The following is a 25,880-nucleotide window of genomic DNA, read 5'->3' on the forward strand; positions in this document are numbered from 1 at the left end:
TAGCGCCGCCTGCAGCCCAGGGCGTGATCCTGGAGACACTGGATTGAGTTCCACGTCAGGTTCTCTGTATGATGCCTGCTTCTCCCTCTGCCTGTGTCTCTGCCCCTCTCTCTCTCTCTGTCTCTATGAATAAATAAATAAATAATCTTTAAAAAAAAAACATAATTTGACAGGTGATCTTAACTATTAGGTAATATTAACTTTTGAGGCTTGCTTTTCCTATCTATAAAAATGAGGATAATATTATTTACCTCATAATGTTTGATGGAAAGATTAAGTGAAATAGCATCACATTTGCCTCGTGCAGTTTGTGGCATACAGGAAAATAACACGTTTCTTTCATTTTTTAAGTTTTAAGTTACATGTAGTCCTATGAAAAAAATAATTATGAAGACTGGAATTTATAAAACAAAGAAGTTAACCCACTGCATTCTGGTTTTTGCCTATACCACTAGTGATCTTGCTACTGAAGTTTAAGTAAAATGATGTCCACATTACCAGATCCATGAACATTTCTCCTTTGCACAGGGTCTGAAGTTCTTTACTGTTAACCATCATCACACCTTGACTTGTACCGCATTATTATCTTCTAATGATGTAGAGTCCCTCTTCCTCTTTTCTAAAAATTAATGTTAATTCTAGGTACATTGTACCTAGAATGCTTTCGTAGTTTGCTTCCCACTTAATATTTTATATACCCAAACTTTCATTTCAGGTCACTCCAGAGCTTTCCATGTTTCCCAATTTTTTTTTAAAGATTTTATCTATTTATTCATGAGAGACACAGAGTGAGAGAGGCAGAGACACAGGCAGAAGGAGAAGCCCCCCTGCAAGGAACCTAATGTGGGACTTGATCCCCGGGATCACACCCTGAGCCGAAGACAGACACTCAACAGCTGAGCCACTCAGGTGTCCCCTAGAGTCCTTCTTCTACTTCTGTGACCATTCCTTCTTAATTTCTTTCCCTGGAATCTCTTCTTTTTAGATTTTAGCTTTTAATGGGATTCTGTCCTAGGTCATTATTTCTTCTTACTTTGTATATTTTCCTGGAACAGCCTCCTTCACTTGCATTGTGCTGAAGACCCCCAGCTAAGACACCTCTGCTGAACTCCAGTTCCATAAGACTAGCTGTCTGCTGTACATTATCATCTGTCTGTCTGTCATACAGGCCAAGCACAGCATGACCCAAAAGACAAACTTATTTTCTTCATGAGATTTGCCCTTCCTCCTATTTTTAACACTAATTTGTGGCATTGCCAGCTACTCAGTCACCCAAGCCAGAAACTTGGGAATCATGCCCACGTGTTTTAAAAAACTCAATGCAAGTTTCCCAGACAGATGACCAAAATAACTACTAGATTAGTGTCGCCACAATTTAGTGGTTAAGCACTTGCATCTTGATAGCAAAAAAGGTCTTTTCTTGGCTCTGTTACTAATTTTATATTGTTAGCTAGAGTAATCACTTTACCATATTACAGGACAGTTTCACCATCTGTGCCAGAAAGAGAAAATGTCCTAATGAAATAATAAAGTCAGTGGGATTCCAAGTGAGGGATGATTGATAAATTCAAGACAGTATTAACATAGCTTGTTACAATTATTAATAAATGATATCTGTGAAAGCATGCGGTCATCAGAATGAAAATTATTAAAGTATATGGTTATCTGCAAAATAGCAGTGTTAATAAGTGAAAACAGAGTGAATCAGGCAAATCTGTCCTACACACTTTTCAACTACAGGCGCTAATGGAAAGAATTGTAACCAGAACATCCATACCCATTTCACTGCTGCTCTATTCTGCTTTGTGAAGACCTAACAATTAATGTCTGTGTTAAGGACTTATTTTTCCCTTTCATTTCCTCCCAAAAGATTAAGGCTTTCAAAGGCTTCTGGCTGCTGCGTCATCATGAAGCTATTCTGGGTGTTGTGCCCTTGGAGAGGGGGAAGGGATACAGTGATTCATGCTGGTCATATCTATTCTGTGCTTTCATAAGGACGTGTTATGGAATGTGAACTTATTTTTTTTTAAACAGGACCTTCTGAAAGCTATAACATCATGACCATATTTTTAGAGGGCTCTCATTTTTCCTGACAGCCTGAATCTGGGCTACCTTTTAGTTTTCCCATAAGGAAAGGCATATTTGATCTTTTCTTTTCTGCTGCTTAGTTATGTGGAGACACTCAGTCCCTAAGATTCCTCATCTGAATGGGAGAAATAAAAAGAGCCCCCTCTTTTCCACTACGAAGAAGAAACCTCTTCTTGGCAATATAGGCAGCCTGATTTTTAAAAATAACAATAACAACACAGAAAAAGAACAGTTTTTCTTTTCTGAATGTATAGGTAATATATTTTTATTTGTTGAAAATTTGGAAAATACGAAAAAAAATTTGAAGAAAGTATCACCCTCAAGTCAACATCAAGTATTATCACTCTTTAACATTTTGTAGATCTTATTTTTTTCAGGACGCCTAGGTGGCTCAGCAGTTAAGCGTCTGCCTTCAGCTCAGGGCATGATCCTGGAGTCCTGGGATCCAGTCCCACGTCGGGCTCCCTGCTCAGAGCCTGCTTCTCCCTCTGCTTGTGTCTCTGCCTCTCTGTCTCTGTCTCTAGTGAATAAATAAGTAACATTTTTTAAAAAAGATCTTATTTTTTTCTATACACTTATGTGCTTTTTAAAATATTAAGATTGTATTATATTTATCATTTTGTAACTTTAAAATATTTAATTTTTAAAGTAAACGATACATTTGTATGGTTAAAAAAAACATATATTTAGTGAAATATCTTGTTTCCTTCCAGTCCTGTAGGTAACTACTGTTTACTAGTTTCTTCCCAGAAAAGTTTTGTTTATAAAAGATTTTGTGAATAGTTTTCTTTGCTATACCTCCTGATTTTTTAGATAAATAAAAGCAATTATAAATTGCTATTCTGCACTTCTGTTTTCTCACTTGATGTATCTTGTAATTCATTTCAAATCATTATGAAAAGCACTTTTTCTATTTTACAGCTGTCATTTTATAATATTCCATTGTATGTATGTACCATAATTTATTTAACCAATCCCCTAGTAATGAACTTTTAGATTACTTAAAATCATTTGGAGTTAGTAACAGTACTACGGTGAATAAACCTCGTGTATGGGTCATTTTGTCCTTTACCATAGGATATTCCTAGAAGTAGAATTTTTAGGCTAAAGGGTATGTGCATTTCAATTTTGAAAAATATTGCTGAATTGCCTTTGAGGAAGTTACATCTGTTTAAACCCTCACCAATAATGTATAAGAGTATTTGCTTCTCCATACCTATACCAATGTAGGGTGTTATGAAACCACAAACTATTGGCAGTATGAGGGTAAAAAGTTACATTTCTCCTATTCTGAAAAATGTTTATGTGGGCCTTTTTTTTTTTTTTTTTGGTGAACTTTTTCCTATTTCCCCCCATTTTTCTTATATTGTTAGTCTTTTCCTATGGATTTATAGGAGTTATTTATTAATGGAATTAATCCTTTGTTTTAATGTGAATTGCAAATATTTTTTCCTAGTTTGTCATTTGCCATTTCATATGGTGTTTTTATATGCAGAAATATCTAATTTTGGGAGGGGAGCAGAGGGAGCAGGAGAAAGAGAATTAATTAATTAATTATTTATTTAGAGTGAGTATATGCATGCACACATGATGGGGAGGGGCAGAGGGAGAAAGAGAATCTCCAGCAGCACTGAGTGTGGAAACCCACATGGGGATCGATCTCACAATCCTGAGATCATGACCTGAGCTGAAATCAAGAGTTGGATGCTTAACTGACAGCCACGCAGGCACCCCTCTGATTTTTATTAAGTCAAATTGATCATTTCTCTCAGGACTTCTAGGCTCTGTATGATGTTATGAAAGGGCTTTCGCATTTCCCTGTACAATTATTAAAAATGTTTCTCCATAGTTTCTTCTATTAATGACTTGATTTTTCTATTTAAACCATTTCATCTGTAGTTTATCTTGAATATACTTAATTCCTTTAGCACACAGATCTATTTCTGTTTTTTTATTATGGTCTGTTGTACTTTGTGTGCCATCACCACTCAGTTTTAATTATTTTAGCTTTTAATTATGGTAGAAATGGTCCCTCACTGTACAGCATCTTTTGTTGTTGTTAAACACCCCCCCCCAATGTTCAAACATTTGTCATTTTATTTACCATGTAACTGCTTCATTTTTTTTTTTTTTTGGATAAAGACAGAAAAAGCCTTCTTATACAATGTGATCTGAATCATTAGCTGATTAAGTGAGGACAATTAAGGAGTCATTCAAACATTTTATTTTATTTTAAAACATCTAAATTTACATTTGTTCAACAGTCTTTGGATATAGAGCCAGAACCTTTGCTAGGAATATGGATCCACTGGTGGAGTTTCATATCATCTTTTTTGAATAAATTGTACCCATAATGCATGGTACAAGACTTCCAGTTTTATTTTCTTTATACTGGACTAGCAATTTAAGATCCTGTAATATGAGTGTAAACCCTACATTTTTAGGTGTTTGTCCTTCTCACTTTGAAAGTTGTCTTGCCTCTACATAATTTAACATCAATTTTTTATAGAAGCTTTTGTGTGGGCATAAAATTTTAGCTCCTTTGGATAAATACGAAGGAATGTGATTGCTGGATCATATGGTAAGAGTATGTTTAGTTTTTTAAGAAACTGCCAAACTGTCTTCCAAAGTAGCTGCACCGTTTTGCATTGTTACCAGCAATGAATGAAAGTTCTTTGCTCCACTTCCTCACCAGCATTTAATATTGGCATTGTTTTGGATTTTGGCCATTCTAATGTAGGTATATAGTGGTATCGTATTGTTTTAATTTGCACCTCCCTGATGATATACGATGTGGCACATCTTTTCATGTGCTCATTTGTTCTCTGTATATCTTTTATGGTGAGGTGTCTATAAAGGTCTTTGGCCCATTTTTTAAATCAAATTGTTTGTTTTCTTATTGTTGTGTTTTAAGAGTTCTTTGCGTATTTTGGATAACGTTCTTTTATCACATGTGGCTTTACAAATATTTTCTCCTAGTTTGTCGTTTGTCTTTTCTTTCTCGACATTTTTGGTCACAGAGCAGAAGTTTTTAATTTTAGTGAAGTCTAGCTTATCAGTTCTTTGCTTCATGGATCATGTTTTTGGTCTTGTATAAAAAAGTCATCACCGGCGGTGCCTGGGTGGGGCTCAGTGGTTGAGCATCTGCCTTTGGCCCAGGACATGATCCTGGAGTCCCGGGATCGAGTCCCGCATTGGGCTCCCTGCATGCAGCCTGCTTCTCTCTCTGCATGTGTCTCTCCCTCTCTTGCTGTGTCTCTCATGAATAAATAAATAAAATCTTTAAAAAAAGAAAAGTCCCCAAAAAAAGTCATCACCATACCCAAGGTCACCTAGGTTTCTTCCTATGTTATCTTCTAGGAGATTTATAGTTTTGTATTCTTCATTTAGGTTGATGACTCATTTTAACTTAATTTTTGTGACAGGTATAAAGTCTGTATCTAGATTTATTTTTTTGGATATGGATGTCCAGTGTTTCAGCACCTTGTTGAAAAGACTATCGTTGCTCCATTGTATTGCTTTGCTACTTTGTCAAAGATTAGTTGATTTTATTTATGTGTGTCTGTTTCTGAGCTCTCTATTCTGTTTCACTGATTTGTTTGTCTATTTTTTTCCCCAATACTACACTGCCTTGATTACCGTGCCTTTACAGTAATGCTTTAAGTCAGATAGTGTCAGTCCTTTTTAAAGAACAACTTTCTAGGCCCAGTGCTTTTGGTTTTGGAAAGTTATTAATTGGATGTGAAGGCGATCTGGCTGCGACATCTGTCACCCCATTGATTGCCAGGGTTGATTCGGCTGATCTGGCTGGCTAGGCTGTGTCCCCTTCCTCCCTCACCGCTCCATGTGCGTCCCTCCCGAAGCTGCGCGCTCGGTCGAGGAGGACGACCATCCCCGATAGAGGAGGACCGTTCTTCGGTCAAGGGTATACAAGTAGCTGCGCTCCCCTGCTAGAACCTCCAAACAAGCTCTCAAGGAAAGTTATTGTTGATTCTGGGTTTTTTTGTTTTGTTTTTGTGGGTTGCTTTTAGTTTTGGTTTAGTTTTGTCTTATTTTTAGGAGATAAGGGCCTATTCAGATTATCTATTTCTTCTTGGTGAGATTTGGCAGATCGGGTCTTTCAAGGAATTGATCCATTTCACTTAGGTTATCACACTAGTGAGGCATACAATTGTTAGTAATATTCCTTTGTAATGTGGTATCTGTAAGATGTCCCCAATTTTATTTCTGAGTTAGCCTAGAATTTTGCCTAAAGAAAGGAAACCAAGTTTAGGTCCTAGTCACATAGATGTAATTAACCAGGAGACATACCTGAGTTGATATTCCAGTGCTGCCTACCCCTGGCCACTCAGTGTCCACTGAGCCACAGAACAGGGGCCAGAAACACTGCCACATGCTGCCAAGATATTAGAGGTCTTCATGACTCCAGTTGACAAAAGAGCCTGTACAGCTGACACTTATAATTGTCACTGATATTTTTCCAGTCTAGGTGAGAAACCCACTGACATTTGAGATGCCTTTTGGGTCATATATTAAGTTCTGATAGAAGGACTCTTTCTAAGCTATTTATTTTGTTCTGTTGGTTAGTCTGTCTCTTAATGCTTGTGCTAGGTCTGTACTTCTAAATTATTTAGATTTCAGTTTTAACCTGTGCCCAATAATCTCAGAAAGGATTCTCAAAAAATAAGAAATAGGTTTTCCTAGTATAAACATTTGCCTTCTCCAGTTCATTCTCCAGTTCATTTCCTAGTATAAACATTTGCCTTTTCTAGTTCAGGCCTTCTCTAGAGTGAAACTATTTATCTGGAATTGATCATTTCTTTGACTCTAAATGCAGCCCTTTCCTGACCTGGGTAGCATGGGAAAAGCAGGTCTTTCCTTACTTGATTTTGCTGTAAGAACTGAAGGCATTCATCTCGGATTCTTAGCAAATAACTTAAACTCTTCACCAGTTTTAAGATTTACCTTCTGGGGCTAAATGGTAGAGAGATGAGGGAGAAATCAGATTATTTTCATTGTATAACTTTCTATATCATATGCTTGCATTGCCTGTCCAAAAGAACAGTTAAAACAATTTTTAACAATTATCCTTAAAAAGAATGAATACATATATATATATCCTTTTGATTGCTGCTGAGAACCTTTGTTGAGGCAAGGAAGGTTAGGCGTTTTTCCTCCTCTCTTTGAATGTCAACACCAGAGCTAAATTTGATCTAAAATGGTAGTGATTTCTTCACCTTCTGTGTTCTCACAGCAGGTGTGTTGCCGCCAGACTGATTACTGGCAGTTTGTGAAGGACATCCGCTGGCTCAGTCCCCACTCAGCCCTTCATGTGGAGAAGGTAAGAAGTGAAAAGTAACCGGAAGGCTGTGGTGTTTGATGTTCTGTCTGAAGGGTTTCCTAGGCTAGAAAGACGGTGTGTGTCAAGTTTCCTGTTAACTGAGGAAAGAAAGTTATTCCTATAGGACTAATTTGGAGGGAAGGATTATTTGCTTTAAAACATAAACCATGTAAAGCCATTGCTTTAGGCCATTTTCTCTACGCTGGGGAAGGGGGTGAAAAAAGTTTTGTTATTTTCAGAAGACCTGCAATATTAGGACCAGAATGAAGCTGTTCAGAATCCTAGGAAAATGGCACGAGGTTCCCTACAGTGCTTGGGGAAGTAAGATTGGGATGCTTAGCTCAATGTAGTACCTTTGATTTCCAGTTAGGGAAATAGCTCATGGAGGCTAGTGACTTGGCCAAAGTTACACAGCTAGTTCCAGATCAATCACTGCCAAACATATGTATCTATTTATTTAATTCTTCATTATGGAAGATTTCAAATACATAGAAAATTAAAGAGAGTAATGTAATGAACCCTCAAAATATCTATCACCTGTCCTCAGTACGTGTCAATACAAGGCCAGTTTTGTTTCATATATATCCCACCCACTGCTAGGTTCATTGCTGAGATGATGTCAGGAAAAGTACTTTGTTTTCAAACGATCAGGGAACCAAATCGCAGGGTGTCAAACTGGCCTCTTTTGTGAGAAAAATCCAGAGCCCGGTGGTTTTCTTACATAGACTTTCTTTGTCCTTCTCGCGTAATTTATCTTACCACCACTCTCCTTTACCTCCAACTAACTTCCTTTTCTAAAATATATTGCTGTAGTCATTTCCACTTACAAGCTGCTTAGGAGACTTTGCTTTTAGAAACAGCCAACTAGAAGGAGGTTCCAAATAGAGGTTGCTCTGACTAGGGCCAAAACAAGATGCTCAGATGACCTCTCTGTGGTGGAGAATCTTTTTTTTTTTTTTTTTAAGATTTTATTTATTTATTCATGAGAAACACAGAGAGGAGAGAGAGAAGCAGAGACATAGGCAGAGGGAGAAGCAGGCTCCATGCAGGGAACCCGACGTGGGACTCAATCCCAGGGCTCCAGGATCACACCCCAGGCTGAAGGCGGTGCTAAACCACCGAGCCACTCAGGCTACCCTCTTTGGTGGAGAATCTTCTTCCTTGTCCCCAGAAGAAGAAGCATCTTCCTTGTCCCCAGATTTTTGTTGCATTATTTTCTGGAGGCCAACTGAAATGAAGAACTCTGTGAGAGAAGCCAAGAGGTCGAGTTCATCCTTCCTCTGAACACTCCAGGCTAAATGTCTCTTTGGAGTTAGGACATAAAGAGACAGATGTAGCAGCTTTGTTCTCTCTTAGAGCCGCATATCAGGTCTTAGCTGCTTCATTCCTCTTCAGTGATCCAGTGCAGCAGTGGAACCACTGATCCCTTGCTTCCCCTCCTCCCTCAGTAACCTCTAGATGCTACCCAGAGGAAAAATCCTACTCATCACTTCCTCTTACCCATCTCCATTTAGTTTTCTGGTCATTAGGCCTCAGTCTTGCTGTTTTTACCAGGATGCATGTTGTGACCCATCCTCTTTGCCTCCCAGTTCATCAGCTTACACGAGAATAGCCAGAGCAGCACTGATGGTGTGAGTGAGCATGCTGTTGCTGAATTGTGGCTGCAGCACAGCTTGCAGTGCCACTGTCTCTCCGCCCAGCTCCGACCACTGCTCGGGGACAAGCAGTATATCAGAAAATTCTACACAGGTACGTGACGGTCACTTAGCCAAGATTGTTGCATATACTTTTTCATCTCTTCCACATTCCTCTTCCTTTATAGACTGACTCTCCCCCCAGAGCCCCATATACTTCACTGGGTGCCCTAGAGATTCTAATCAGAAACATGCGTCCAGTCTTCTCCTTTATGTGTAAAACACAATCCAACTTTATGCTAAGGTACTCCCCTGCTCCCAGGGATATAAACCGATAAGAATAACCACCATTTACTGAGCATTTCCTTTTTTTTTTTTTTTTTTTTTTTTTTTTTTTACTGAGCATTTCCTATGTGCTAGTCATTGTTACATACTTTTTATGCATATACTCTTCCCAATAGGCCTGAGAGCTGGGTATTAATACCTCTGTTCTATGGCGGAGAAATACGGAGGCAAAAAATAAGGAAAGAAGGTGTCACCTAAAAAGAAGTTATCAAGCTCTGGGAGCTACTGCTCTCAGTGGGCAGGTTTCAGCCAGCAAGGCACTAGCAGGAGATGGGAGGGCATGAGCAAGGGGAGAAGTCAGAGGATTTCTTCCCCTCCCTGACTTCCCCAGTTGGATACCAGCAAAAAGGGTCTTGGGAAGACACTACTTTTAGGACTTAGCATCTCTGTGGTACAGGAAAAAAAAAAAAAAGAAAGAAAGAAAGGAAGCAAGAGAAGGAATGGATCAGTGGGCAGAGAGGCCTAGGATTAGTCCCTGAGTAAAAGTATTTCTGTAAGAAACTTGAGATAATAACTCAGATAGATTGCTTTTGGCTTGTCTTACAAATCAGGAATATACATGGGGGAACTGGCAGGAAGTCCATTTTGGCTGTAGTTTTAAGCACAGAAGCTATTCTTTTAGCATTTCTTGCTGATAGATTTTTTAATTTTTTTGCCAGGCTAACTTTTGTATCTATTCCTTATATTGGTTCAAGATAGGAGGGAGGAGACGGGGGCCTTATCAACCACCAAAAATCTTCAACAAGTAATTTGATCATGTTTTGGGTATGCCATTTGGAGTCTTGCCAGTTGTAACAGCAAGAGATCTTTATGGCCATAGAGAACTATGGAATCTACAAAATGTGGAAAAAATATTGGACTATAAAGCAGAGTGAAATAATATATCTAGTAGTAGCCTTCTGTGCTTCTGGAGTTCTTCCTTCAGCTGAGTGACATCATCCTCAAATTCCTGTCTGTTACTGATCTTGATGCCTGACCTCAAACATTGCATGGAGAGTTATCACGGTTAATCTGATGGCATAAACTTCTTTTATAATAAAATAATACAAATGTAAAGATAATAATGATAATACACCTGTTTTCCAGTCAGGGAAGCAGAGCCCAATGAGGTTAGGTGACTCGGCTAAAGTCACCTAGAGACAGGATTCAAATCTGGGACTTTGTGACTTTGAAGCCCCCTTGTCGTGGCCTATTACACTGCACATTACTTAGCCTCTCCTATACTTTATATGTCCCTGATTCCGCTCCCCTGCAGCAGCATGAATCTCCTCAAGACATTTTTACCTTTTGTCTCTTTACTTCCCTGAGCCTCTCCCAGGCTGTACAGGGATGCTAACAATCTCCCTGTTGGGCTCCATCACAGCAGTAGCATTTCTCTCCCCAGATACTGCTTTCCTGCTAAGCAACGCCCACGTCACGGCCATGCTCCAGTGCCTGGAAGCAGTTGAACAGAACAACCCCCGCCTCCTGGCTCAGATTGATGCATCTATGGTAAGGGGGCAAGGAACCATCTGTGTCTGTGCTGGGCCCTGGACCTTACCGTGATATAACCCTTTGTTGCAGGCTATTTCTTTGCTTAGGCAGTTGTGAACTGAAAGGCTTTCATTTAAAAAACAAAAAACAAAAAAAACTAAAACTTGGAGAAGAAGGGGAGGTACCATTAAGTATCTATTGAAGTAAAAGGTCTAAGATCTGCTTAAGGAGGGAAGTGTCTGTTTTTTAAACCCCATTGTAAAGAGGAGCCTTGACAAACTGGGGGGAAGAGGATGATTTTGCATCAGAAGTAGGATTTACAGTGTCATACCTAGTATGACCTAGTGTTACACAGGGTTGGATCACCTTCGTCCTTGAAGTATAAAGAAAAAAATTTTTTTTTAATTTTATTTATTTATTCATGAGAGACATAGAGAGAGGGAGAGGCAGAGACACCAGCAGAGAGAGAAGCAGGATCCAAGCAGGCTTGTGTCGGGAGCCCGACACAAGACTTGACCCCAAGACTTCAGGATCATGCCCTGGGCCAAAGGCAGGCGCTAGACCACTGAGCCACCCAGGGATCCCCTAAAGAAAATTTTTTTGCTTGATATTGCTTATCAGCAATCCTCCAATTCACTCAACCCATCAGTAATATCAGTGCCTCAGCTAGAAAGGAATCACAGTCCCCACTCCTTTACAGGAGGGATTCCCTGTGTCTCTTGGTTTTTAAATTTTGATTCTTAGTTACCACCTGTTAAACACTTTCTGTGTTACAGGCTTGATTTAGGCACAATACATGCTTCATCTCATTTAATTCTCATACCTCTATAAGATCGACATTAATCTTATTTTATAAAGGAAGCCAGCTGGAGGACAGAATAGAGATGTCTCTTGCTCCAAGTTTGTAAGTGGTAGAGCTTGGATTTGAACGCTGATCTATCTGATTTCTGATTCTGTGCATAGTCTTAAGAATTTTGTTGTACTGCCTCTATGATAAAGCACTTCTGGTGTACTACCTAGGATTCCAATTTCAGAGGCTGTGGTGTATGGCAGGACTTCGAGATTTCAAAGTTGTAGCTCTGATAGAGCAGTAGAGTTGTATGTCGTACCTATAGGCTCTGGCCGCAGTCCAAGCCTGCTGCCAGAGGTCAGCTTCTACTAGCATTTCTGTAGTGCTAAATGCTCCTCCTCCGAGCCCCCCCCACCCCCCACCCCCGCCCAGCCTCAACTCTGACACACGTTTCTTTTGTAGTTTGCCAGAAAGCATGAGAGCCCGCTGCTGGTAACAAAGAGCCAGAGCCTGACAGCCCTGCCTGGTTCCACATACACCCCTCCGACCAGCCATGCTCAGCATTCCTACTTTGGGTCCTTCTCTAGCCTCTACCAGTCCGTACCCAACCACGGCTCAGGTATGGGGACAGGAAGGGGTAGTCATGACATGAATGCCCAACCCTGGAAAGTAGGGGACTTTGTGGGTGCACACAGGAGGTATAGACAGAGCCGTGGGTTGGTGCAGTTTGTCAACTTTCATGTCTTTAATGGACATCTTAAAAAGTTGGATGGTGACTAGCCTAAGATCAGCAGAATCATTAAAGTAATAGAGGAAAGAGATGTTTTTAGATTGTCCTGGATCTCTAATCCATATTGCAAGAAAGCATTTCAATAATAGTAGTAATAATAAGTGAGGGCCTGCCATGTGCCAGGCTCTGTTAGAGTCAATTTATATGTATTACTTCATTTGATCCCCAAAACTGTCCTACACAGTAGGTGTTGTTACCATTGCTCATTTTACAGATGAGAAATGCATACTAATAAGCGATGAAGCCACTGTGTCAAGAGCCCACGCTCTTACCTTACCTTATGCGGCTTACCTGCTTCTAAGCGATTTTTGCTTACCTCGCATGGTGAACCTTTTCTGAGGTGATACCACGTGTCCTGGGCACCTAGTAATGATAGGGAGTTTGGTCCTCAGTTGTAGAGAAACCCTACATATGTACCAAGGATTCCCAGCTCATCCTTTTCTTCTCTTTCTATATCCTAGAAAGAAGATCTACTTCCTTTTCACTCTCTGGCCCTCCCCGAAAACCTCAAGAAAGCAGAGAGCACGTCTCACCAGCACAGGATCAAGCCTTCCAAGCCTCCCTGCTTCCAGTCTCTGCATTAGCCAGGGATTCCTCCTCAACCCCAAATGAGATGAGCTCTAGCACTCTGACCAGCCCCCTAGAAGCATCCTTGGTCAGCAGCCAGAATGATTCCCCAAGTGATGCCAGCGAGGGGCCCGAGTACTTGGCCATTGGCAACCTGGACCCCCGAGGCCGGACTGCCAGCTGTCAGAGTCACAGCAGCAATGCTGAGAGCAGCAGCTCCAACTTGTTCTCCTCCAGCAGCTCGCAGAAGCCAGATTCTGCTGCTTCTTCCCTAGGCGAGCAGGAAGGAGACGGGCAGAGCCAGCTGTCCAGCATCCTTCGCAGGTCCAGCTTCTCGGAAGGGCAGACACTCCCTGCCACCAGTGGAACAAAAAAGAGCCACACTCGCTCCCATTCGGATACCAACATTGCCTCCAGAGGAGCCCCAGGTAATGCTAGTCACCAGCCCCTAGTTAATAAGTTATGTTTCTGATGACATGATGGGGTGTCCTGCTTGTAACGAAAGAGAGAAGTTCCTCGTGTATTATGAATACCCAGGAAATCTCTCTGAGAATATCTATGTTTGTGCCTCTATACGTTGCCAAATAGTAAATGTTTTCCTGGGTTCTTTCACCACCTCCTTAGCATCAGAGGACAACGTGACTTGTCACAGTTTGAGTTTTTAAAGTTTCTCTCAGAGGAGAAATGCTAATGAATAATCCCATTCCATCCCTCTCCTTTCTGTGATTCCTGAGAAGTGTGGTCAGATGCAATAGCAGTATGAGAGAGGCAAAGTGGTATTGGGATTTCCTTATGAAAACTAGGGATATACTAGTGTGGGAACAAGTAAGCGGGGCTGATTGCTGCTTCACTAATTCTGGTTGGAGGGCAGCCCTGTAGAGGGGCCCTGGTCACCTCAGCCTCCCTCACACAAATCCCAGCAGCTAGCAGAGGGCACCCTCGGCACGGGAGAGGTGGGGCTCATTGCTTTTGCCATCTCCCTGCCATCTTCTGTCATGGGTTGTTAGTTCCAGCAGGCTTTGGTTGGGTTTCGTTTGTAAGAGAACCTCCACAACAGCAAGTATAACGTGGATCTCTGTGCTTAAAGCCAGTTCTGGGTAGAAAAGCCCCAGAAATAAAATATAAAAAATTGTAAAAAAAAAAAAAAAAAAAGGAAAAAGAGGGAGATTTCCTTTAGCAGCTGGAGCTGCCATTGATTTCTCATTGTAGTTTCTAGAAAGATGAGAGCTGAGGCCCTCACCTGAAACTTGCAAGTGACAAATTTTTTTTTCCCCGTTTTTCTACTCAAGATGTGGTTTGGCTTTTGGAACTCTCTAGGAAAAAAAAAAACAACAACTCCAAATCAAAGCCTGTCTTCACACAAGCTTTCTTAGATGTGAAGAGTACTTGAGTTAGCTCCTTGCTTCACATCAGCTGCTGCAGGCCTGCTGTCTGCTGTACTCTAGGCCACTGGGCTTTGAGCATGGAAAACCTCCCTGCCCCCATTCTTGAATCCATGTGGATTCCAGAAACCACAGTAACCTGCTTCGGAAAAGGGAGCCAGAGAAAACCTAAGCCAAAGGGTCTGAGGGAGAGGGGGTCACGTGTAGCTCCTCATGAGTCAGCTACCTCAGTTCAGTTGCTGAGTTCTTCAGCAGTAGGGTTCCCCTCTTGGCAGTTGAGTCCCCACGTCTGCTAGATGAAAGGATGCCCTTTTTCTCACTGTCTCTATTCTCATTTCCTCTGTTTGGACTCTCCTCTGCACCTGTCTGTCTACGTACAGGAGGCCCCAGGAATATCACCATTATAGTTGAAGATCCCATTGCAGGTTTGGGAGCCAGTCCTTTCTGTCCACCACCTCCTCCTCCTCTGTGACCATCTTGCTTAGTTCAGAACCTCCTTTTCCATTCTGGTGTCAAATCAAGTCTGGCTAGTCTGGCCAATCCTGCTGTGATTCTTGGACCCGTCTCTAAAATGGCAGAGACATTTTGCATAATACGTTTCCCACCCGTGACTTTCAGATGCCGCATTTAGTCTCCCAGCAGCTTCTGGGAGGCAGAGTCCAGATTTATCGATCGTGTTTTGCTCAAAGGTGAAAGCAAAGCCCGCTCTTTGTCTAAGGCATCATGTTGAATCAGTGGCAGAATTTTTTTTATAACTGAGTACTTACTGTGGATTACTTTATTTTCCTTGAATTAACACCAGAATGTGTTAACACCTTCCCCTCCCCCCGTCCTGTGGTCTTGGATGTGGATGCATGTTTTTTGCCTCTCCCAGAGTCCCATTTCCTTTTCTTTCGCCTGCCTTCCTTCCTCTATAAGTCCCATCCCACCCCCCATTCCAGTCACTGTACAGGCTTTTTCTAGTGACTTCGGTCGTTTCTTTCGTTTTCACGGTGGTATTGAAATTAAATACCGTGTTCAATTCTGGGTTCGTGGAGATATTAATAGTAGAAGACAGAGTGATCAGGAGAACCGAAAGCTCCGGCCTCCTGGTGATGAGTGAAGCCACCGAGTATGTTAGCTCGGAAAAGGGAAAGTTAAAGAGGAGGTAGGACGGCTGTTTAGAAGGGCGTTGCTCTTCTTAAGGAGATGAGAAATTGTAAGAAGACCCAAGAGAATGTGAGGAAATCTAAGAATTAGAGCTGTTCATTTGAATGGGCGACATCTAGAGGTAGTTAGCTCAGTAAGCGAAGTCTGGGTGGCCTTTACGTGCGTGCCGTGAGGAGCGGAGTGCTGGAGTTGGAGTTTGTGTTGTGCATTGGATTTGACTCAGGACCTCAAAGGTCCCCTGCAAGTCATAGTTTCTTAGCGAGGCATCCTGGTGACTCTGGCTTGTCTAGAGTTCAGTAGTGAGGAGGAGAGCCCAGTGCCAGGACCAGCAGAAATCTCTGAGACCCTAGGAAAACGCAGTTACCTCTTACCACATAGTAGGTAACAAGAGGAGCAGCTGACGGGCTGGCACCATCTGTGGGGGGTATGGGTTGGGTGCAGCTCAATCATTCACTCTCCCAGAGCATCCTGCTCACTTCCCAGGCACTCACCTGCTTTTCTGCCTTCCTTCTGTAGCGCTGGGAGTTTAGTGTTTTCCTTTGGAGAAGAATATCAGTTTCTCATTTCCTGCAAGCCCTGCCTGCTGCTATTTCTCTGCTCCTCGTCGGTGCTTGAAAACTTCTACGCGGCCACTCCTACTTTGCCAGGCTTCTCTTGAAACCTCTCCCTCCCTTCTCCTGTCAGGCTGGGCCCACAGCCCTGTGGCCATCTGAGCCCTGTGGCTGCAGGGCCATCGTCTAGGCTTTTCTAGCATTGTCTGGATGCTTCTCTTAAGGACATTGCTGGATGTTTTTGTTTTTCACCTAATTCAGAAGTGGGTTAAATATGTAAGTATGACAAACTTCAGGTTCAATAGAGGCTTTATCCCAGTATTCCTAGTGTAACCATTCTGAGACTATTTAAAAGCCCAGTGTCCAGGTATCAGAAAAGTTCAATGTGCTTATCTTTGTTTTACCATGTGAGGACTGTTTTCTACATTGGTTTTTGTCAAGAGCATGGAAATTGGCTAATATTCCTAGCCAACATTTGGCAAGAAGACAGAAGAAAAAAGAACTAAACTCATGAGTTCATTTTGATTTGATTCTTTTTCACCTTTGTGTTGCTGCATTCTGGGTCATAGTTTCTCTTTATTCTTAGAATATAGGGACTCACCATCTCCTTTCCTCCATGTGTTCCTGCATTCTTGGACTGTTCCCTGTTGGTGTGCCACCCCTCTCCTGTTTGGGAGGGCATCGGGAATGGGAGTATTTAAATGTTGAAACTCCACAGTTGGGAATGTACATTGTTGCTCACCTCGTATGTGTGTTTTTACTCCCTGGTGGCCACTGACACTAGAATCCTGCAATGATAAGTCGAAGTTGAGAGGCCCCTTGCCTTACTCTGGCCAAAGCAGTGAAGTCAGCACACCCAGCTCTCTGTACATGGAGTATGGTGAGTACTAGGAAGGCCAGGGCTGCAGCTGTGTCTTTTCTCAGCTCTCCCTATGTGCCTACTAAGCTCTGAGCTGTCTGGCTCATGTCAGCTCCGTGGAGGGTACACACCGTACAGTCTCACCCTTCCTCTCATTATTTACAGCCCCTGTGCTAGAAATCACACTGTCTTGCCATTTCTCTTGCTCCTTTCTGAATTAGGGGTCCCACCCTCTCTTATGCTGTGGGTGTTATCACCATGACTGTCTATTGATCCAAATGGATGGCTGTCTGAGTGGGTGAGAGGGACCATGAAAAGAAGCCTTTGGTATCGGGCCAGGATTACCAGAAGATAAGCTCTATGTGGAAATCATCCACAAGAGGAAGCTATTTGTTCCCTTGTCAAGGTTCTCAGCACTGGGTTTTTGTTTTCTTTTTTGTAGGGTAGGAGGGCAAGTATGTCATCTTTAAATTTTGATAGTGTAAGGATTGTCTCTGGGCTCTCTTCATTTATTCTATTCTTTAACCAAGAGGCTTAGTGCTCTGAGATTCTGAGATTCAAAGAAATTCCTTTAGAAGGTAGACGTCTTCTTTCCAACCTGCTACCTGGGCAAACTTGGGAACATCTTTAGTGGTGAAATCATCAGCCTTCTCAAGAAGCTTGTCTATTTGCTTTCTAAGTCAGAATTTTTCACATTCACATTCTGTTTTCCTACAGAGGGTGGTCAGTACCTGTGCTCAGGGGAGGGCATGTTCCGAAGACCATCAGAAGGACAGTCCCTCATCAGTTACCTATCGGAGCAAGACTTTGGGAGCTGTGCAGACCTGGAAAAGGTGAGGAATCTAAGGGGCTACTGAAGAGTTTGCTCATGAGTTGGGACATCTGGCCTAAGGGGCTGTGCGGCCATTTGTTTGAAAGAGGTTTTAGGTACATAGTTAGAACATGAGCAAAGACTATGGGTGAAGTAAGTTCAAAGTAAAGATAAGCTCAACACATTCAATCTCTAGAGAACTTTTCAGGGAGTATATGCTCCTCACTGAGTCCAAAATATTACTGCTTTTGCATTAGCAGCTCCCTTGGGCGCAGGAGTACTGAATTTTGGCCACATGGTTATTGTATCCTTGGCCCTTGAACCTTAGGTAAAAGATGTTTCCAGAATTAACATCTATATTTTGTTATAAGGCTCAGATATGTGGGACGCCTGGCTGGCTCAGCGGTTGAGCGTCTGCCTTCAGCTCAAGGCGTGATCTCAGTCTGGGATTGAGTCCTGCATTAAGCTCCCTGCGAGGAGCCTTCTTCTCCCTCTGCCTATGTCTCTGCCCTTCTCTCCATGTCTCTCATGAATAAATAAATAAAATCTTAAAAAAAAAATAAGACTCAGATACGTAATGAATAATGACCCTATAGCATTTTAGCACTTACAAACACTTTATCCTGAGCTATTCCATTTACCTTAATACTTTATTTATAGGGGTATGGCTCTAAGAAAGACCCTGATATTAAATTCTGGACTTCTTCTATATCATATTTTCATGTAGAAAGCAGGACAGGAAGGCCAGGCATGGCAGGTTTGAGAATAAAGAGAATATAGAACAGGTTTTCTGGCCATCAGCTTTTCTTAGAGTAGAAGTGTTCATTTCCGCTGAATAAAAGCAGTGCATGTCATTGAAGCTGTACTTGCGAGCATTACAGTCAGTGAGATGTTCAACACATCTAGCCCCTTGCTAATCAACTTCTTTGGTGTTCTCCTGCCCCCCAGGAGAATGCCCACTTCAGCATCTCAGAGTCCTTGATTGCTGCCATTGAGCTAATGAAGTGCAACATGATGAGCCAGTGCCTAGAAGAGGAGGAAGAAGAGGAGGAAGACAGCGATAGAGAGATTCAGGAACTGAAGCAGAAGATCCGCCTTCGTCGCCAGCAGATCCGCACCAAGAACCTGCTCCCCGTGTACCAGGAGACAGAGCATGGAAGTGAGTGAGGCTGCGAGCCCCTCAGTTCTGCTTCTGCAGGGCTTCAGGATAAGCGTTGGTGCCTAGTGAGCTTCCTTTTGTGTCTCACTTGGAGATATCATAACCAAGCCAAGGGCTCCTGTGCTATCGCAAAGAGTTTTTTATGCTGTTCTAATTTTTTTCCTACCAGACCCAGAGTTCTAGAGTTCATCCATTTATTACCTCAGAAATATCTTCCAAAAAAATAGATTTCTTATATGAGAACTAAGACTGCTGGTCCCAGAGTCACTTCCCAGATAGTAGTACCTTCTATTTATTTGAAACTTTCAAAATTTCGTAAATAAAATGAGGAACAACTGACAAGAAGTGCTAGTGCCCATTTCTCCCAGCATCTTCCTGGCCAAGGTTCCCAGTCATACCAGGTCCCTTTCATTGTGACCCTAGGAGTAGGAGACCTCTTTCTGTCCTGTTTATTTTTTTTTTTCCTGTCCTGTTTATTAACCAACCTTTCTTTCCTTCCTTTTCTTTTCTTTTCTTTTCTTTTCTTTTCTTTTCTTTTCTTCTTTTCTTTTCTTTTCTTTCTTTTTTCTTTCTTTTTCTTTTTCTTTTTCTTTTTCTTTTTCTTTCTCTTTCTCTTTCTCTTTCTCTTTCTCTTTCTCTTTTTCTTTTTCTTTTTCTTTTTCTTTTTCTTTTTCTTCTTTTTCTTTTTCTTTTCTTTATAGCAGGCTTTCGGGTCACTTCTAGCAGCTCCCAGTTCAGCTCACGTGATTCAACACAGTTCTCTGACTCCGGCTCTGCTGATGAGGTTGACGAATTTGAAATCCAAGGTAAGGAGCTACCCTTCATTTCAAGCAACTTTCATTACCTGTTTCTTTCAGTTTGAAGTCATTGACTGAGAAGCTTTCCCCTAGTATAGAGAATCTTCAATATGGTCCAATTTGGAATGTTGTCAGTAATTGTAAAAGATGGCCTCTCTAGCTAGAAACAAAACCCCTTTAGTAAAATTTAAGCAGAAAAAAACAGTGAAAGGCAGTGCTTCAGAGTGGTCTGAGTGCTGAAGTCACCTTGATGGGTCTCAATTGTACCTTTCTCTTGGATTTTTACTTTGATTCCTCTTGCTAACAGCCTATGACTAGCCCATACCTGCTTGCAATTAGAATCCTATTCCTTTGTGTTCCATGACACAATGGAAATTGTTTCAAAGGGTTTGAAAGGAGTTTTGTTATAATCCTAAGAGAAAAGGACAAAAAGAGTCATTGGTGGGAGAAAAAGCAAAAAAGGAAAAAAAATCAAGTTTACAAAATAAAGCTTTATTCTATCAGCACTAACTTGCTTAGCAGAATCACAGACCCTTGTTTTGTTGTTGTTGTTGTTGTTGTTGTAAGCATATGCACGATGAAGGGGGGGGTCTCTAACCTGGGATGGCAATTGTGTTAAAGCAGGTTAACCTGTGATTAATGGATTAGTCCATTCCTGCAAATCATAGATTTTTTTCAAGTTCCCATGAGCACAACAAACTGAAAAGCTAGGGGAAAGCCCCTAGCTTTCCCCCATGGGTGAAACTAAGAGTTATTTTCTTGTAGGTGAATTGTATCTGTAATTCTCCATTGTAAGATGATGATGAATAGATCTTTTTTTATAGATCTGTTTATATCAATCTAGAGGATTGACGTAATTCACTTTTTACCTGCACAGACCTCCAGTAGTAATTGAAATCTAGTGGTAGCTGGATTTTTTTCCCCTGTTCAGAAATGCAATTTTTACACATATTTTTCCAGGTCTCTAGGAAGGCTTCCTCCTTTATTCTCTTTAATGTATGTGATTTCTATTCGTGACAATAGCCATTTAAAACTCCTTTTTTTTTTTTTTTTGGTTCGTTTGTATGTGATTTTCCAACAGCATTTCTCCAATTATCTGACACCAACTGACTATCTTGACAATTCAATTCTGATGTTAATTCCTGTAGTTAGCTTAGACCCCACAGGTTAAGGACTCAGTCCCACAGGATACTCCCATTTCAGATGGCAACCACAAATGGGGTCACCACCACCTGCTCTTATCCTCAGCCAACTACAAATTCAGGAGTTCCCATGACCCTACCAGACACATACACACCCGCCCCCCTGCCGCCCAACTCAGGTTCCATAATTTGCTAGAATGACTTTCAGAACTCAGGAAAATACTGTACTTAAGATTACTGTTTATTGTAAAGGATACAAGTGAACAGTCACATGAAGAGGTACTTTAGGACAAGGCCCCAAAGTTTCCTGAGCATAGGGACCTCTGTGTCCATGCAAAGATGTGCTGTACTACCAGTACATCAGAATGTTCACCAACCACCTAGCTTTCCCAAACCTCATCACTATAAGTGTTTTATTAAGGTTTCATTGCAGAGGTAGGCATGTGTGCTTAAATCATTGGCTGTTGGTGATTGACCTCAATCTGCAGTCCCTCTCCCTTTTTGGAAGATTGGAAGTGGGACTAAAAATTCTAATCCTCTAATCTGGTGGTTGGTTTTTCTTCTGGCAACCAGGCCCAGCCTAAAGTTATCTGGATGCTCCCGAGAGGCACCTCTTTAACATAATAAACTCAGATATAACGGAAAGGGACTCGTTATGAATAACAAGACACTCCTATCACTCTGGGATTTGCAAAGGTTTTAGGAGCTCTGTGCCAGGAACTAGGCAGAGACCAACTCTGTTGTTTGTTGTAACACAATCTATGATTGACTTGACCTCCAAATTCAAAGAAAATAAAAGGGTTCTGGCCTATCTCTCGGATCAAGAGAATTTCTTGAGGGTAATATTAAGGTAAATTCAAAACACCACCTCATTGTGTATGGAGCAGTCCACTTGATTACTAAGTGTTCCTTGCAGCATAGCAAGGAGCCAGGGGAAGCTGTTCAGTCTGGAAGGAGTCAAATTTGAAATAGCCTGCCTGGCAGTGGCATGAGGTACACTCCTGTGGGGAACTGTTGTTGCATTTCTGGTTCCAGAGGAGTTGTTTAATCAATTAACTCTAGTCAGCTCAGGATGGAAATCCTTGAAGGGAAAGACCTCCGGGGACGGTTTCTTAAACTCTAGGCCAAATAACCCTTTGTTGTAAGAGACTGTCCAATGGATTGTTGAATGTTTAGCATCATCCCCGGCCTCTGGTCAGGTATCGACAAGGGTGCATCTCCTGGTTGAGAACCACTACCTTAGAAGCCTTTAAGGTCAGGTTGGTTTGGGGAAGCAGCAATCACTATCTCCCAAGCAATACTGAGTGGCATGTAACTTCCTAAGAGCAGTTTATCTTTTGGAGCAAAGTCAAGTCCTGATTCCTGGAACAGGAATAGAACTGTGGAATAGAACTGTCATTCTCATTGATTTACTGCCTGTCTGAATACTAAAGGGCCCCCTTTTATAATCATTATCGCAGATGGTAGCGAAGGATCTAACCTGACTCACATGTCAAAGAACGGACTCTCAGTGTCAATGGCCTCGATGTTTTCAGGTAGCCTGTGTTGGAAGTGTGGGTGTGCTCATACATGCATGTGTGTGAATGTTTGCATCAGCTTTTGTACAATCTTTATCTTGTGACACCTGTCTATAAGATTTAGAGAACTAGCTAGGAAAAAACAGAGTTGAGCCAGCTAAGAACATTTCAGATACTCCTTTTCTTCTTCACATGACCCCTAATAATCCTCCTTGCCAAGATAATCCTTGTGGATCTTTCCCTACAGTGATATTTATAGACTAAGTGGTCATTGTAGCTGATGGAGGTAGTAGGCAGTTTAGAAAGCATTGGTCAGGTGAAGAAATTGTCCCTCAAACCAACAGCTAAGCTACTGCAAAAGTCAGATAGAAAATGTAGTATCTTCAGAGTTTTGAATTTGCAGTCAGTTTGCAGAAAACTCTCTCTTCTTGGTATTTTGTATACAATTAGGATTTACTGCTGCAGATGTTTTTGGCCTTGGTAATTGCTTTGTGATTCAAACCAGTAGGCTTTCCATAGGTGGGGTTAACTGAAAGTACCAATTTTCTACTCAAAGGGGCTTCAAAACACATAACAGCAAAACCCAGGACTTTTTATTAAACAGTTTATTTTAACTGCTAATGGTGTCAGCTACTAGAATTTGAAATAATGATGTAAGATTAGATAAAGATGTGAAGAAGTAGAAGTATTTAGTTTCCTTTTTCTCTATTCCCAAAGAGTTGTAATTTATTCTAACATCATCTTCTCTTGCTTGAGAAGTAATTATCCTATCACTTTTTAACTGGTTTCTTATGTGTTTACGACCACAATCCTTTTGCGGGTACATTTATTGACTGCCAGCCATTTCTCTGTCAGAGCATATTGAGTCTGTGTTAACCATAAGGCAGACCTTTATTTGGTCTTCCTGGCATCTTTTCTTCCCCATTTTGGGAGTTTAAAGTTTTTTTTATACATTTTATATATATATATGAAGCATTTTTCAACTAGAAAATTACTTTTTCTTGTGACCACAGTCTTAGCACATTATGGGAGTTATAGGCAAAGCAATCAGAACAAGTTCTCTCAAAAGTAGTGGCTTGATTCTTATTTATGAAAGTATAATTTACACTTCATCTTTCTTTACTCTAGATTTCTTTTTTTTTTTTTAAAGATTTTATTTATTTATGAGAGACACAGAGAGAGAGAGAGATACTCTAGATTTCTTTTTTGCATCCTGTTCCTTTTCATCTGTTTCTGGCTTATTAATGGTACAAAATTCATCTTTAGCTATCTTCCTGATTACATCTAGTGGTTTATAGATGTATTTATTTTTTGTCATCATAAGTGATTTATGCCTTTGAGGAACCTCTGTGGATACTATCAGAGGAAGATCATTAAAATCTGCAGTGCCCTTGGAAAAATTTAAGTGCTTAAACATATTATGGATATCATCTATGATGACAACTCTGCATAGTATAATACTCTGCTTGATGTAATCACATTTCTTAGATCCTGATTTACCAAGTAGACCATATGGAACAGAAGTGTTTCTGAAGCAAATGGATTTGGAAATTACTTCCTCCTAGCAATAAAGTGAATTTAAACCTTGTGATCACAGAAAGCTTATTTATAGAAAGCTTTGTAGTCATTAACCCCTTTTCCTTTCAATAATTTTTAGCAAATTTACCAAGTTGCGTGTCACCATAATCTAGTTTTAGAACATTTTCATCACCTCAATAAGATTCCTTGTGCCGATTTACAGTTAATTTCTGTCCCCACTCCAAGCCCCAGTCCGCTGCTCATCTGCTTATGTCTGTATCGATTTGCCTCTTCTGGATACTTTATATGAGTGGAATCAGAGAATATGTGATCTTTTGTGTCTGGCTTCTTTTACTTGACCAATTTCTTCTGATGGTATCTGCCAAATTGGTATGAGATCATTCATAAGCTCCCAATCCCAGACAGTCTTTTCAGCTTCTTTAGTTTTAGGGTTTATTCTCCACCCCTCCTCCTTCCCCTTTTATTACAGCTTCATCAATTGTTCTTTATCTTCCTTTGTTGATTCTTCTAGAATTTCAGTCTTCCACATACATGTATCTAGTCATGGGCCATTCAGGAGACAGAAACCACAGAGTAATTTGACTAGGGAAAGTTTAAAATAAAGAATTATTAACTGTCATGGGGGACTGAAGTAATGGGAGACTGGCTCATAAGGAGTAAAAGCAACTCTAAAGAATACAGGAATAGCAGATATAGGTAGCAATCGGTATCCCTAGGGCTTGAGGTAGAACACCTAGGGAGGAACAAGTGTAGAAGAGGACCACATTCTCAAGGCTGAGATCCAGACCTCCTTACTCACTAGAGGTGAATAAGTTCTCTGAGGCTGCAGAGCTGCCCTAAGACAGTGCCCAGGGATGCTGTCCACAAGAAGTACCATGCCAACAGCATCAGGAAACCCTTCTGTGGGGTGCTGGCGGAGGCTGCCCCTAGGGAAGTGCTGTGCCTCAGAACTCAAGAGATGCTGGGGGAGGTGGCACATGGGAGGGGCCAGGGGAAGCTGTTTATGAGAAGTACCGCTAGTGGCACTCTGCTGTAAGGCCACCTTCATGAAGGCATGCTTCCCCAGGGGAACATCATGTCACGCCTGGAGGAGTCTGCCTGGAGGAGCACACCAGACTCACAGGACAGACGCCTTCCTCCTCTGGCGTCCCTCCAGTGCCCTCTACTGGCAAGACTTAACATGGTGCCAGCTGGCAGAGGGCCGCTGTTTTTGAGTCCAGCTCCATCATCATAGAGCAGACAAAAAGAAGGGCAGGTTTGGAGCTGAAAGGCAATAAATTGATTAATTGGCACAATATATAAAGACAGAAGTTCATAAACTATGTTTTCTGTTTTCTTACAAGTTTTAAAATTATGTCCAATTCAAAGTAATCAGTTGCTTCTCCCCACACTGCCCTTTTAAGTAAATTTCTTTTTTAAAAAGCAGAGCAATTGTGATTCTCCATTTAAAAATGTTTCCTCTCTAGTCAGCACTACAGAAAAGCCATTGGAGTTGGATCTCCAGATGTGTTGGGAGTCACCTTATCTGCCAGAAGGAAAGCAGGAAGGAAACCAACGTCAGACTGGCCAGTGAAGTCTGAAGTTGATTCTCTTCCTGTGCCTCACTTTGTTTAAAAATTTGCAGATTTTGCCATGGTACCGAGGTTTTAACCAATTCTTCCCCGACCATCCCGATACCAGTGTCTGGACATGCAAAAATTCTTACAGCATGTCATTTTTAAATTGTTTTTGTTTTTATATTTTTTATTTTTTTTCTCAGTTCACAGTAATAGCCTTACCTAAAGCATCAGAAGCATTTGAAATCAGTTTTCTTAGGAAAAAATATTTGCCAAAGAATCAAATAAAAGTTTCATAATTAATTGAATGGCCTCCTCCTGTCTCTTTACTTGTTAATTTTCTGTCTTAGACCCTGGTCTACTTTTACCCAGATCCCTTGGCTAGTGTTC

The 25,880-nt window shown here is 41.2% G+C and overlaps 1 protein-coding gene across 16 annotated transcripts in view; it reads left to right on the forward strand.

The window, feature by feature from the left end:
• The window catches only part of RUBCN (rubicon autophagy regulator), a 64,163-nt gene that overhangs the window by 27,667 nt on the left and 10,616 nt on the right, over nucleotides 1-25,880 (forward strand). For 3 of the 16 annotated variants that reach the window (XM_038583108.1, XM_038583094.1, XM_038583107.1), the window contains exons 3-13: nucleotides 7,343-7,429; nucleotides 9,019-9,178; nucleotides 10,793-10,899; nucleotides 12,134-12,290; nucleotides 12,923-13,456; nucleotides 14,791-14,835; nucleotides 16,895-16,990; nucleotides 17,687-17,802; nucleotides 18,729-18,939; nucleotides 19,641-19,745; nucleotides 22,339-22,413. In XM_038583108.1, coding sequence (XP_038439036.1) covers nucleotides 7,343-7,429; nucleotides 9,019-9,178; nucleotides 10,793-10,899; nucleotides 12,134-12,290; nucleotides 12,923-13,456; nucleotides 14,791-14,835; nucleotides 16,895-16,990; nucleotides 17,687-17,802; nucleotides 18,729-18,939; nucleotides 19,641-19,745; nucleotides 22,339-22,413 — 1,693 coding nt within the window. The remainder of the gene's footprint in view (nucleotides 1-7,342; nucleotides 7,430-9,018; nucleotides 9,179-10,792; nucleotides 10,900-12,133; nucleotides 12,291-12,922; nucleotides 13,457-14,790; nucleotides 14,836-16,894; nucleotides 16,991-17,686; nucleotides 17,803-18,728; nucleotides 18,940-19,640; nucleotides 19,746-22,338; nucleotides 22,414-25,880) is intronic. The other 13 variants (XM_038583095.1, XM_038583097.1, XM_038583096.1 and 10 more) reach the window with 13 other exon arrangements.

Source organism: Canis lupus, chromosome 33 (genome assembly GCF_011100685.1).
Source record: "Canis lupus familiaris isolate Mischka breed German Shepherd chromosome 33, alternate assembly UU_Cfam_GSD_1.0, whole genome shotgun sequence".
NCBI classification, from domain to species: Eukaryota; Metazoa; Chordata; class Mammalia; order Carnivora; family Canidae; genus Canis; species Canis lupus.